Source organism: Megascapheus bottae, chromosome 31 (genome assembly GCF_031878675.1).
Source record: "Megascapheus bottae isolate mThoBot1 chromosome 31, mThoBot2.hap1, whole genome shotgun sequence".
Taxonomy (NCBI): Eukaryota; Metazoa; Chordata; class Mammalia; order Rodentia; family Geomyidae; genus Megascapheus; species Megascapheus bottae.
Genome location: NC_143539.1, coordinates 8327244 through 8341074, shown reverse-complemented (window position 1 = coordinate 8341074; position 13831 = coordinate 8327244). Strand labels below are relative to the sequence as shown.

The 13831-nt window shown below is 51.4% G+C and overlaps 1 protein-coding gene across 1 annotated transcript; it reads left to right on the top strand.

Annotated features, from left to right (window-relative positions):
• Positions 1 to 4083: 4083 nt before the first annotated feature.
• On the top strand, positions 4084 to 13216 carry Kirrel2 (kirre like nephrin family adhesion molecule 2). The gene is made up of 17 exons (XM_090322543.1): positions 4084 to 4247; positions 4791 to 4971; positions 5285 to 5294; positions 5460 to 5609; positions 6649 to 6798; positions 6946 to 7106; positions 7550 to 7700; positions 8596 to 8701; positions 8803 to 8951; positions 9235 to 9362; positions 9448 to 9580; positions 10070 to 10170; positions 10304 to 10523; positions 10971 to 11075; positions 11419 to 11519; positions 11798 to 11863; positions 12786 to 13216. Exons 1-17 carry the CDS (start codon positions 4084 to 4086, stop codon positions 13119 to 13121), a joined length of 2412 nt encoding a protein of 803 aa, XP_090178669.1. The 3' UTR covers positions 13122 to 13216.
• Positions 13217 to 13831: the final 615 nt, after the last annotated feature.

The following is a 13831-nucleotide window of genomic DNA, read 5'->3' as shown; positions in this document are numbered from 1 at the left end:
CTGGGTCCCCACACCTCCACTCTCTCCCATAACCTCTTTCTTTTCTCCTGTCTCTGACTGCCTCACCACTCTGAGCCCCCTCCAGGAAAACCACTTGCCAAGAGTCCAGCAGGCCACAAAAACTCAGGAGAAAAGAGGCCGATGTGTTCCCTGGCAGCCAGTCCTCAGACCTTGCCTGAGTTCAGTTCACCCACCATCTCCCCTGTCCCTCCTGCAGCTTCAGCCCCACCTCTGCCCAGCAGGCTCCTCCCCGCCCAGCTGGAGCCTGAATTCCCCAGTCAGCACAAGCCAGGCACATTCCTGGGTACCTCCCCTGCCCCCCTGACCTCAGGGGCTCCCCAGGGAGTCTAGGTCCCACTGAGGCCTCTCTCCAAGCTCAGCATGGGGGAACACTGACCAGGTCCCTGAAGGCAGGAAGGGCCCCCCCAGATCTTGTCAACTCAATGTACAACACTTGGCAAGTCTCTCCCTTCCCTCAATGACATCTCTTCAGGAAAGTGAGCAAGGCTAGGTGTGAAACTGGATGAGTGTGGAAAGCTATCTGTGTGTGAGAGACCATGAACGATCTGTAAAAGCACGAGGAAGCCAGGTGCCAGTGGCTCACGCCTGTCATCCTAGCTACTCAGGAGGCTGAGATTTGAGGATCATAGTTCAAAGCCAGCCTGGGCAGGAAAGTCTGTGCAACCCATATCTCCAATGAGCCACAATAAATAAATAAATAAGTTAATTAATTAATTAAAATAGAGTTGTGGGACCAGGAGCGTGGCCTAGTGGTAGAGTGCTCACCTAGCGTGCTCAAAGCCCTGGGTTCAATTCCTCCATACCATAATAAGGGCTAGAGACATGTCTTAGGTGATGCACTACCTGCCTTGTAAGCCTGTGGCCCTGAGTCCAAATATCAGAACTGCAAAACCAAGCAAAGGAAAGAAAGAGGCAGGGAGGGAAGGAAGAGCGGGAAGGAGGAAAGAAAGAAAGAAAGAAAGAAAGAAAGAAAGAAAGAAAGAAAGAAAGAAAGAAAGAAAGAAAGAAAGAAAGGAAGAAAGAAAGAAAGAGAAAAATGTAGAAGCTGGGCTCCAGTGGCTCACGCCTGTCATCCTAGCTACTCAGGAGGCTGAGATCTGAGGCTCGAGGTTCAAAGCCAGCCTGGGCACAAAAATCTGTGAGACTTATCTACAATGAACCACCAGAAAACCGGAAGTAGAACTGTGGCTCAAAACGGTAGAGTGCTAGGTTTGAGCTGAAGAGCTCAGGGACAGCACCCTGGCCCAGAGTTCAAGTCCTACTCCTGAAATCCACCCCTCCCCCAAGAAAAAGAAAAAATGGAGTCGGTGGGGTGTGTGAGAGTGTCTTTAGTGTGAGGGTGCAGGGTATGAGGAGGGCAGAAAGGTAGAAGTAGAAAAACAGGGCCCGAGCCCTCCAGCCCATTATCAAATGGATGCCCATTATCAAAGGCCATGAGAGGGCTTCTTCTGTTGCTTTCATCATCTCCACCATCTTCTGTCCTTATGTGTCCCCTTTCCATCCATCCATCTCCATCAACCAACCTGACTTATCTTTCAATCCTTCTCCATCTCTTTTTGGCCTCTCTCAGCTCTGTGGATTACATGATTGACTTTCAGTCTCTTTTGTTTATTTGTTTGTTTGTTTTATTGGTCAGTTGTGGGGCTTGAACTCTGGCCTGGCCGCTATCTCTGAGCTCTTCAGCTCAAAGTTAGCACTCTACCACTTTGAGCCACAACACCCTTTCTGGTTTTCTGGTAGTTAATTGGAGATAAGAGTCTCAGACTTCTATGCCCAGGCTGGCTTTGAACCACGATCCTCAGATCTCAGCCTCCTCTGTAGCTAGGATTATAGGCATGAGCCACCAGCACCTGGATCAGTCAGTCTTTAGCTAGTTCTCTCTCTCTCTCTCTCTCTCTCTCTCTCTCTCTCTCTCTCTCTCTCTCTCTCTCTCTCTCTCTCTCTCCTCTTCCCCACCTCCCTCCCTCCCTTCCTTGGCTCTCCCACTCTTTCTCTTTGTACACATATCTCTGCTTTTCAATCTTTTTAAATTTTTTATTTATTTATTCTTTGGCTGGTTCTGGAGCTTGAACTCTGGGTCTGGACACCGTCCTTGAGCTTTATTTGCTCAAAACTAGCACCCTGTCACTTGACCACAGAGCCACTGTCAACTTTTTTGGTTAATTTAAGAGTTAAGAGTCTCACCAGATCCAGCACTGGTGGCTAAAGTGGTAGAGTACTAGTCTTGAGCTGAAGAGCTCAGGGACAGCACCCAGGTCCAGAGTTCAAGTCCCATGATCCACAAAACAGGGGGGAAAAAAAAAGGAAGGAAGAAAAAAGAGTCTCACTGAGACATTCCTGCTGGGGTTGGCTTTGAAATGTGAGTAGCTAGGATTGAGGAGTTACAGCTGTGAGCTGCCAGTGCCGGCAGCTTTTCTTTTCATATTTCTCCTGCCACCCCACCTTCTGGCTCCCATACACCTGGAGATCAATCAGTATTCATTTCTCAGTCAGCCTCTGCCTGTGCCTTTTTCTCTAGCTCTGAATCCTGACTTTTATCCCTGAATTTTAGAGCCATATTCTGGCTGGCCTGACACCACCCCCTAACCCCCGCCATGGCAGTGTGTGTACATGCACGTACACACACACACACACACACACACACACACACACACACACACACTGGATAAGCTCCTTGGGCCTGCTTATCTCCTGTAGGACTTGCAACTGCCCATTTGCTCCCCCTTCCTGCTATGCCCCCCAATCTGGTCCTTCTCCTTCAACATCCATCATTAACTTCTTGCTCCCCCCCACATTTTCTTTCCCAAATGTTTGGCCCAATTCTTGGGAAATGGGTGGGATATAGACCTGGGGGAAGGGAGTGTTTATCATGGGGCCTGAACCAGATGGTGTCTCTTGGGGACAGGGTGTAAAGCTGTGGTTGCTGGGACCTTTAATTAGCACAAACCTACACTCTACCTTGGCTGTTTTCCTTCTGGGCATGCTCCTGGGACCTCAGGCTTGCTCTCCCTCTCTAGGTCTCTTTCTCTCTCTTTCTTTTTTTCCATGACCCTGGCCCCAGAGAGCCAGGAAGGGGAAGTCTATCGGGTATCTGGAAAAACAACTCCATCACCTGACTTCCTCCCTAGAACCCAGAAGTCTTAAACACACGTTCATCATATTTATTTGTTTATTTATTATCAGTTGTGGGGATTGAACTCAGGGCCTGGGCACTGTTCCTGAGCAATTTCACTCAAGGCTAGTGCTTTACCACTCTGAGCCACAGCACTACTTTTGATTTTCTGATAATTAATTGGAGATAAGAGTCTCCTGGCCTTTTCTAAGTTGGCTAGCTCTGAACCCTGATCTTCAGATCTCAGCCTTCTGAGTAGCTAGAATTACAGGTGTGAGCCACTGGCACCCAGTTAAATTCCAGACACTGGATCTTAACATGGAAGTTAGAGCTAGGATTCTCGACCCTGCTCTTCCAGGACTCAGCTCTTTCAGACTCAATTCCCCTCCATCCCTCTTCTATAAAGACCCAGAGCTTGGGCTGAGCACCCGTGGCTCGCATCTTGTAACCCTAGCTACTCAGGAGGCTGAGACTGGAGGATGGTGGTTTGAAGCCAGCCAGGGCAGCAAAGTCCATGAGACTCTTATGTCCAATTAACCATTAAAAAAAAACAAAACCCTGAAGAGGTCTGGCTTAGTTGGTAAAGGATCAGCTTTGATAGAAAGAGTTAAATGAGGGTATCCAGGCCCTGAGTTCAAGCCCCAGTAGCAGCATACACAAATAAAGGGGTAAAGATGCAGATCTCCCATCCTGTCCCTTCCTCCCCCTGGATGTAGGGCAGATGTTCACTCTGTTGATTTTTCAAATCCTCCTGGGTCTGTGTGGGGGTGGGAAGGAGATTGGTAGTTAAATCCACTAATACTTAAGACTAGATTTTTCTGGCCGTTTTCCAACTGGCCTGGAGGCAGCCCTTGGAGGCACCCAGAGTTGAGGCCGTCTCAGCCAGCAGAGATTTCTCTGAACCTCGGGTATCTCACAATCCTGGAAAGCCAATCCTCTGAGGATTGAGAATGCACAAGTCTGAACCCAGAAGTACTAAGAGCCTGAGCCTGGGCCCACAGCCCTTCCAGATCCAGGAATGCCAGACCCAGGGTCCCAGCTCCCTGCTCACACCGGCCTCGGTTCAAGAAAACCCTGGGTCCCTCCCACGGGCTAGGCCAGCTGCTACTGCTGTGTGGGAAGCGCCCCGGCTGGCTGGAGCCGTCGGAACAAGCTGCCCGGTTCCCAGCCTCCCGGCCTGAGCCCTGAGCCCCGGCGCTGCCGCCTCCCCGCCGTCTCCGGGCAACCACGGGCTGGGGCGAGGGGCCCCAGCGGGCAGAATGGGGGTCCTGGGAACAGGGAAGACTGGGGGTGGGGGTGGGCAGGGGCCTGGATTCCTGGATCTTAGCGCTTGGTGGAACAAAAAGACCAGTGCTGGGTATATGACGCTATAGGTCGATCTACCCAGCACTTTTTGTGATGGGGGAGCTGAGCCCTGCTTATTGTTTTTTAAGGGGTCTTAGCCGATGGCTGGGCTTCTTCAGATGCCCTCTCCCCGACCCTGCCAGACCCACGGGAGTCCTGGGCCCCGCCTCCCCAGGGCGAGGAAACGGGTGAGGCCCCCAAGGACTCCCATTTATAGCTCGGTTTCCACTCAGTGCCAATCCCTGCAGGACCGGAGCTGAGCGAGTTTCTTCCACTCCCTGTGCTCTTCCTCCTCCTCCCGCCCTCCCCCCAGCAGGACGCAGGTGTCCAACCCAGACGAGACCCCCGAGCCCCTCTCTGGACCCAGGTGTTGCAGCTCCCACACCCCTAACTGGGCTGCGGCGCGCGCCCGCTGGGAGGTCCCGGGGGCCTTTGTGGCCCCCATTCATTCCGGCCGTGGGAGTTCCTCAATGGAAAGGGGGCGGGCCTTCGGGGTACGGGGCGTGGCCTGCGCGGGCGGTGGGCGTGGCCAGCATACTCAGGCCCCGCCCGGCGTCCCTGGCAAACCTGCAGGAGTTTCAGAGCAGCACCCGAGGCTGCAGAAAAGCAGACTTCGAGCCAGAGACAAGGGGTGCTTCCAGGACTGAAGAGTGGGGCGAATACTAAAAGGGGGGAGGGTTCCGCTCTCACGTGGTGAGCAGAGAAGTTGGAGAGAAGCCAGAACCACCGCAAAGTCTTGGGGATCTTGGGGGCTCACACACCCCCAGGATGCTGGTCCCTGCCCTCCTTGTCCTCCTCTGCTTCCAGGGGCACGCAGGTACCTGAGGGGGAGATGGGGTGGGGGTGGGGGGACATTGGTGGTTGGTTACCGCTTTACTGGGGTGGGACTTGGGGGAGAATTCCAGACGCCTTGAGTTTCTGGAGTCTTGAATGAGGGATTTCTCAGCTCTGCTCTTCTCTCCCCCACTGCTTATTCTCCTAGGCCCGGCTCCCCATTTCGTACAGCAGCCGGAGGATCTGGTGGTGGTGCTGGGAGAGGAAGCCCGGCTGCCCTGCACCCTGGGCGCATACAGGGGGCTAGTTCAGTGGACAAAGGACGGGCTGGCTCTAGGGGGCGAGAGGGATCTGCCAGGTGAGGCTGCGCCCCCTCCATCCCCAAGGCTCCCCAGAGAGGGGCCTGCACTGGAATGGGGTGGCTAACTTTGCTCTGTATCTGAAGTTTCCCTGGGTGATGTTTTCAACTTTTTAAGTACTGGTGGTTGAAGAAACACTCGAGATTCCTGCTTCTTTGAAAGTGACTCAGAGCTCTAGGAATATTATAAAATATTCTACAAATGCCTAAACCATAGTAAATGTACAAATCGACAATTGTAAAGTACATATTCAGGTGATTGCTGGGGTTTGCAGTTGTAATCCTAGCTACTCAGAAGGATGAGATCTGAGGATGGAGACTGGAAGTCAGCCAGGGCAGAAAAGTCCATTAAACACTCTTCTCCAATTAACCAGGAAAATGCCAAAAGTGGAAGTGGTAGAGCTTTGAGAACAAAAGCTAGGTGAGAAAGTGAGGCCCCAAGTTCAAGCCCTGGTACTGGCACACACACAAAAAATAACATAATAGAACTAGGAATGTGGCTTAGAGTATAGGATTGGGAATGTGGTAGAGTGCTTGCCTAGCATGCATGAAACCCTGGGTTCCATTCCTCAGTACCACATACACAGAAAAAGCTGGAAGTTGTTCTGTGACTCAAGAGGTAGAGTGCTAGCCTTGAACCAAAGCAGCTCAGGGACAGTGCCCAGCTCTGAGTTCAAACCTCAGGACCAGCAACAACAAACAACAACAACAACAGAAAACAAAGTAACCAATATTCAGCTCCTGGTTAACTTCCCAGAATCCTCAGTTATATACTCCATTCCACACCCACTCCCATAACCAGGAGATTAGTATTGAACCTATGTTTATGAAAATCATTTGCTTATTCTCCTTCTGACTTTACAAATCCAAGTTTGTATTGACTGTCTATTGAGAGGGGGGGTTAGAGTCTCTCTGGACTCCACATACTCTTCATAATAAAATGAATGAATGTGCCGGTTTTCTAGTTCAGAATGCCAAGAATGAAGACCTGAAGCCAGGAATTCAGAGCCATGTTATGACTTCTCTTCCTTGGCTCTAGGATGGTCTCGATACTGGATATCAGGAAAAACCACCATGGGTCAGCATGACCTCCACATCAGGCCGGTGGAGCTAGAGGATGAAGCATCGTATGAATGTCAGGCTACACAAGCAGGCCTCCGATCACGACCAGCCCGACTGCACATACTGAGTGAGGACCTAATGTACTTGTCTCTTGTTAGCCCAAGGTGTGTGTGGGGGGGGAGGGATGGTTTAGAGCCAACATGAACTGAGAGTATCAGAGACCACAGAGCCCCTGCACCCAGAATGTTCTCCTAATCCAAGATCTACCCTGCAGTACCCCCAGAAGCTCCTCAGATACTGGGAGGCCCTTCTGTATCTCTGGTGGCTGGAGTTCCTGCAAATCTGACTTGTCGAAGCCGTGGGAATGCCCGTCCCACCCCAGAGCTGCTGTGGTTTCGAGATGGGATCCGGCTGGATGGGATTCCCTTACACCAGGTCAGGACAGCATCCCTTTGCCATTCTGCGAACCTGTGGTTCACTCTAATCACAGGATCGTCCAGAGAAGACACAAGGAAGATGGGGGTTGAGAGCTAGGACCCTTAAAATAGGATCCAGCATACTCTAGGGCCAGACCACCTGCGTTCAAATCTTGGCTCTAGTCTATTTGCCAATTGGTCTTAAGGATGATATTTAACTTCTGTCCCTTGAGGAATCTTTATTCCCCTCCCCATTCAGGTTTTAGACTCCCTGAATGCTTCTCCTTGATTATTCCCATTCCCCCAGTCAGGGGGATCTGGCCTTATCCCCAATCTGACACAGGTTAATAGGTCAATTAGGCAACTGTGAACTGAACAATACATATAGATGTCTAGAAGAATGTCTAACTACTAGATCTAGGGAGTCCATGGAGTCATTCGTGTGCTATCTATGTCCTTCAGACCTTGTTGAAGGAAGAGACCACTGGGTTAGTGGAGACCACCCTATTCCTGACGCCTTCTAGCCATGATGATGGAGCCACTGTGATCTGCAGAGCCCGAAGCCAGGCTCTGCCCACCGGGAGGGACACGGCTGTCACGCTGAATCTGCAATGTGAGTACCTTTGGGCCTGGGGCGGGGTGGGGAGGAAAATGAGAGGGAGGAAGGAAGGGAGTCTGGATTCTAAGGTCTCATAAAGGAAGGGTGTTCCTGGGGAGAGCAGAAGCTGGGGTTGGGATTCCTGGATCTGAAAAATCAGTTACCTCGGGGCCAGGAGTTTGGCCTAGTGGTAGAGTGCTTGCCTAGCATGCACAAAGACCTGAGTTCAATTCCTTGGTACCACATACATAGAAAAAGCCAGAAGTGGTGCTGTGACTCAAGTGGTAATCCATGGACAGGGCTCAGGCCCTGCGTTCAAGTCCCAGAACTGGCAAAAAAAAAAAAAAAAGTTACCTGAGGAATGAGGAACAGGAAAGTCAGATTCCCTGGTTCAAGGAGAGGGGGCAGCTGAGCACTGATGGCTCATGTCTGTAATCCTAACTACTCAAAAATCTGATGTCTGAGGGCTGGGAATGTGGCTTGACTAGCATGTGTGAAGCCCTGGGTTTGATTCCTCAGTATTACATAAAAAAAAAAAAAAGAAGTGGCACTGTGGCTCAAGTGGTAAAATCCTAGACCTGAGCAAAAGAAACTCAGGGATAGTGCTCAGGCCCTGAGTTCAAGCTCCCAGGACTGGCAAAAAAAAAAAAAAAAAAAAAAAAAAGGCTGAGATCTGAAGATGATAGTTTAAAGTCAGTCCAGGCAAGAAAGTATGTGAGACTTTGAATTAAAGACCGAAAAAACCCTGAAGTGGAGCTGTGCCTCAAGTCATAGAGTACTAGTTTCCAGCAAGGACAATGCCCAGGCCCTGAGTTCAAGCCCTGGAAGGAAAACTAGAGACTCAGGTTACTGAAGACTGAATGAAGGTATTTAGATCTTGCCCATGCTAACAGTTACCTCATCCCTGCAGACCCCCCAGTGGTGACGCTTTCTGTTGAGCCCCAGACCGTACAGGAGGGAGAGAAAGTCGCTTTCCTGTGTCAGGCCACCGCCCAGCCTCCTGTCACCGGCTACAGGTGAGGAAGATGGTAACCTCTCTCCAGCCAAGAAAGGAGCAGCATGACCTTGGCTGGGAAGGATTGGGACCGCATTAACAGCACCACCTATGCTTCTGCAGGTGGGCAAAGGGGGGCTCCCCGGTGCTCGGGGCTCGAGGACCAAGGTTGGAAGTCGTGGCTGATGCTTCCTTCCTGACTGAGCCTGTGTCCTGCGAAGTGAGCAACGACGTGGGCAGTGCCAACCGCAGCACGGTGCTGGAAGTCCTGTGTGAGCAGGGGTGGGGCTGTGGGCGGGGCGAGTGTGGGCGAGTACCTGATGGGCGTGGCCAGGGTGGGGCGCGGCCTGTGTGGGTGTGGCCTGCTGGGCGTGGCCTGCTGGGCGTGGCCGTGGTGGGCGTGGCTGTCCAGTCTACGGGGAAGGAGGTGGGCCCCGAATAGGATATATGGACCAGGTTTGGCGATGCCAAAGTAGGTCTGAGGTGTAGCGGGCCGGGTGTTGTGGACTAGGGACGATCGGGGGCTTCGTGTGAGCCCTTTTCTCTATCCTCCAGTTGGACCCATTCTACAGGCAAGGCCAAAGCCCATGTCGGTGGATGTAGGGGAAGATGCCTTCTTCACCTGTGCCTGGCGTGGGAATCCATCCCCACGGATAACTTGGATCCGCCGGGGTGGCACACAGGTGAAGTTTGATCTGCGGCTTGTAACCATAGCTGGCCTATGCCAGCTCCCAGAATCCCACTCCTGACGTCCGGTCTCTGTCCTAGGTGCTGAGCTCAGGGCCCACACTGCGTCTTCGGTCGGTGGGACTCGAGGATGCAGGCGATTATGTGTGCAGAGCTGAGCCTGGGCGCTCAGGCCTGGGAGGTGGCACAGCAGAAGCTCGGCTGACGGTGAATGGTAAGAAAATGGGGTTTTGCAGAGGGCAGGGAAGGTTCTGGATTTGGGAGTGGGTGGAGAACATAAGGTCTGATTGGGAGTGGCATGGGTTGAAAAGGAGTGTGTGTGTGTGTGTGTGTCCATTTTGGGGCCTGTCTCTTAGCTTCTTCACTCAAGGCTGGTGCTCTATCACCTGAGCCATAGCTCTACTTTTGACATTTTGGTGGCTCATTGGAGATAAGAGTCTCATGGACTTTCCTGCCTAGGCTGGCTTTGAACCTTGATTCTCAGATGCCCACCTCTTGAGTGGGTAGGATTACAAGCATGAGCCCGGCTTCAAAAGGAACTTTATAGAAGGTGGGCTTGGAGATTGGAGCAAGACTTGTTGAAACAGGGGTGTGGCCTGGTTGATTGGGGTCCGTAGAGCGTTGCCAGGTTTGGTCTGTCTTTATCCACAACCGCCTTTGTAGAGGTCTAACCTCCACTGAGTGGCCCACAATCTCCATCCAGCCCCCCCAATAGTGACTGCCCTGCACTCTGCGCCTGCCTTCCTGAGGGGACCTGCCAGCCTCCAGTGTCTAGTACTGGCCTCCCCTGTTCCAGAAGCAGTGGTGAGTAAAAGTCCTCTCTACCATGACTCCCCAGTGGAGATCTCTGATCTCTAACCTGGACCCCTGAAAGTGAATCCCTGCCATTTCCTTCCCTCTCCAGTCTCCTCCTTGATCTCCCTCCTTCCTTCTTCAGGTCTGGTCTTGGGATGAGGGCTTCCTGGAGACGGGGTCTCGAGGCAGGTTCCTGGTGGAGACTTTCCCAGCCCCTGAGGTCCCTGGAGGACAGAGTGCAGGCCTAATCTCTGTGCTACACATTTCGGGGACCCAGGAGTCAGATTTCAACAGAGGATTCAACTGCAGTGCCCAGAACCGATTGGGTGAGGGAGGCACTAGGATCTTTCTAGGTCGCAGAGGTGAGATACTGGACCAAACACCTCAAATCTGAAGATTTTCCAATCTCACAAACATAGGAATTCCTAGATTGAAGTTGCCAAATGTTAAGGCTCTCAAATGAAAGGATTCCCCTCCCTCGATAGACCAAATCTCCAAACTCTGGGCTCCTTAAATCTCAACACACACACACACACACCCAAACAGTACATTCTCTCAGATACAAATCCTAAACTGCTCATCCTTCAGACGTCAAAGAAAAACACAAATACGGAAAACTAGAGCAAATGACGTTCAAAAATTTACTCTCAAAACCTGTGGGACCTTAAACTCCAAACTAGAGGACTAAAAATCTGTGGAATTTCCCCCGAACTTGGTGACCTTTGAACTCGGGGATCCCAAACTCTAAGGCCTCTAGTTCCACAGTTGGATTCTCTTCTCAGGCCGCGCTCTCTCTCTACTCCCTGCAGACTTGCTGCCCTCTATGCGGATTGTGGCTGGAATAGCTGCCGCCGTCGCCACTGTCTTTATGGTCCTTACTGGGGTGGCCCTCTGCTGCTGGCGTCACAGCAAGGGTCAGTGCCTTGAATCCCGCCTCAGTCTCTAAACTCCCATCTCTCCTCCTTTGCACACGCACACACACCCGTCCAGACACCTGGTGAATAGCTATGGTCTCTGGACCTGCCCCCAGTCTGGTCTCTTACCCCCACCTTCTGATTCTGGTTGGCTCCTAACTCAGGATTGGCAGGCTCATGCTCCCACGCCCCGCCCTCCCCACCGCCCCTTCCTATGCCAGGGTTCTCATTGGCCCCCAGCCTCCCCATGGACCCGCCCAGTCTTCCCTCTTCCCATTTAGTCTCCACAAACGGTGACCCCGCCCACTACTTAACCCCGCCTCCCACGGACCCCACCCCTTAGGCTCCTTCTCCAAGCCAAAGAACCTGGTGCGAATCCCTGGAAGCAGTGATGGCTCCAGTTCTCGAGGACCTGAGGAGGAGACGGGCAGTAGTGAGGATCGGGTAAGATGTCAGGGTTCCCAGATCCAGCTATGCTTCAAGATTCAAATAGCCCTACCCTAACAGTGACCCCGATTCAAAAGTCTCCCCAGCCCCGAATGTATATCCCTTACCCGGTCATGTTGCCACCCCTTTTTTATTATCCTCAGTACAAAGCACCTACTTTCTCGGTGCTCCCAGGCCATCCCTCCAGCCTGAAGGTCAGGAGGAAGGGCCTTAGGAGTGATCCCTGAGGAAAGTGGGCCTCTAGCCACTCTCTGTCACTTTATTTTCTGCTCTAGGGTCCCATGGTACACACCAACCACGGTGACCTAATTGTGGAGGAGAAAGGGGCTTTGGACACCAAAGTAAGTGTTGAGTCTCCAACTCCTGTTATTCCTTCCGAGACCTAAGACCTACCCCTGGGTCATCTGACCCAGCACTACAGCCTTTGTATTTTCAATCTCTATTGATTTCCATAAATGGGTCCTGGCCTTGGGTTCCAACTGGAGTTCTTGACTCAGTATTCTTTCCTCATCCAGTTCTGTTTTACACCTTTTGGGTGCTTCTGCTTTGCTATCCCCTGTGCCCCAGCCAGGGCCCCTTCCATCCACTTGGTCTTACACCAGCCTTACATTTCTCCAAACCAGTCTGTCCTTTGAGATCTCTTCTCAGGCAGCCTTCCAAGTGATTCCATGCCTGAAATCTGCTCAGCCATTGTGGAAGCTCCACGCTCCCCTTCTCCACATGTCACAGCCATGACACTGACTTTGACTCCACAGTTCCAATTCTGGCTTTTTTTTTTTTTTGGAGGGGAGTGATTAATTAAAAATAAGAGTCTCACAAACTTTCTTGCCCAGGCTGTCTTTAAGCCACTGCCCTGGGATCTCGGCCTCTTGAATAACTAGGATTATAGGTGTGAGCCATCTGGCTCCATTACAGACTTTTGTTGTTGGTTTGCTTGCTTGTTTTTGTTGGTCTTGGGGCTTGAAATCAGGGCCTGAATGTTGTAGCTCTTTTCCCTCAAGACTAGCCTTCTATCAGTTTGAGCCACAACTCTATTTCTGGTTAACTGGTGATAAGAATCTCACAGATTTGCTGCCCAGGTTGGCCTTGAATTATAATCCTCATATCTCAGCCTCCTGAATAGCTATGACTTCAGATGGGAGACACCAGCACCCAGTCTGTTTCTGCTTTTAAAGTTTGTTGTCATTGTCATTTTCTAGGTCTAGCTCTATCACAATATGTCTCTCCACCATGATCCTTACCAAGTCCCTTTTGTCCCCTCAGGACCCAACAAATGGTTACTACAAGGTGCGAGGAGTCAGTGTGGACCTGAGCCTCGGCGGAGCCCCTGGAGGAGGCCTTTTCCTTACCCCGTCCTCCCCAGCTGGCCTTCCAGGGACCCCTACCTACTATGACTTCAATCCCCACCTGGACATGATTTCCCCCTGCAGACTGTACAGAGCCCGGGCAGGCTATCTCACTACCCCGCACCCTCGAGCCTTCACCAGCTACGTCAAACCTACGTCCTTTACACCCCCAGAGTTGGCCCCTGGAACACCTCCTTTTCCCTATGGTGCCTTCTCCACACCCAGTCACCAACGGCTCCAAACCCATGTGTGACATTTCTCCAGCTGAAGAGTCCTGGAGTCTTCAACTTGCCATAAAAGGTTGTCCTGGTTTCTGAGGAACCAGGACAAGCGGACAAATTTGCTTTTCCCAGACTGAACACTAAAGGAGAGAACAAAAATTGACAGTTGTCAGAATTGTTGAATATATATACATGGTCAGCTCAGCCAAATGCGGATTCTCCAAATAGGAGCAATATGGCCTCCATGCCCATCTATTCTCCTGTATAAAAGGTATTCAAAATGGCAGATTTAGGATCCATTGCAGAGGGATGAGGACAAGAAGTGATGGGGGTTAAAGGTGGAAGTCATTTCCAGCCAACTGAGTAAAGGTATTTCAAGTTGAACCACTCTTATCTTGACAAAAGGGAGTAGAGAGAAAAATCAAGATGAAAGAAGTGCCAGGCCTGGGAATGTGGCTTCGGGGTAGAGTGCTCAGGTAGAGCAGGCATGAAGCCCTGGATTTGATTCCTCAGTACCACATACACAGAAGGAAAAAAAAACACTGGAAATGGTGCTGTGGCTCAAGTGGTACAGTGCTAGCCTTGAGCAAAAGAAGCTCAGGGACAGAGTTCAATCCCCAGTGCCAGTCACAGGAAGCTCACACCTATAATCTAGAAGGCTTACATCTGAGGATTGAAGTTCAAAGTCAGCTCAGGCATTAAAATCCATGATACTATTATCTCCAATGAACCAGCAAAAAGC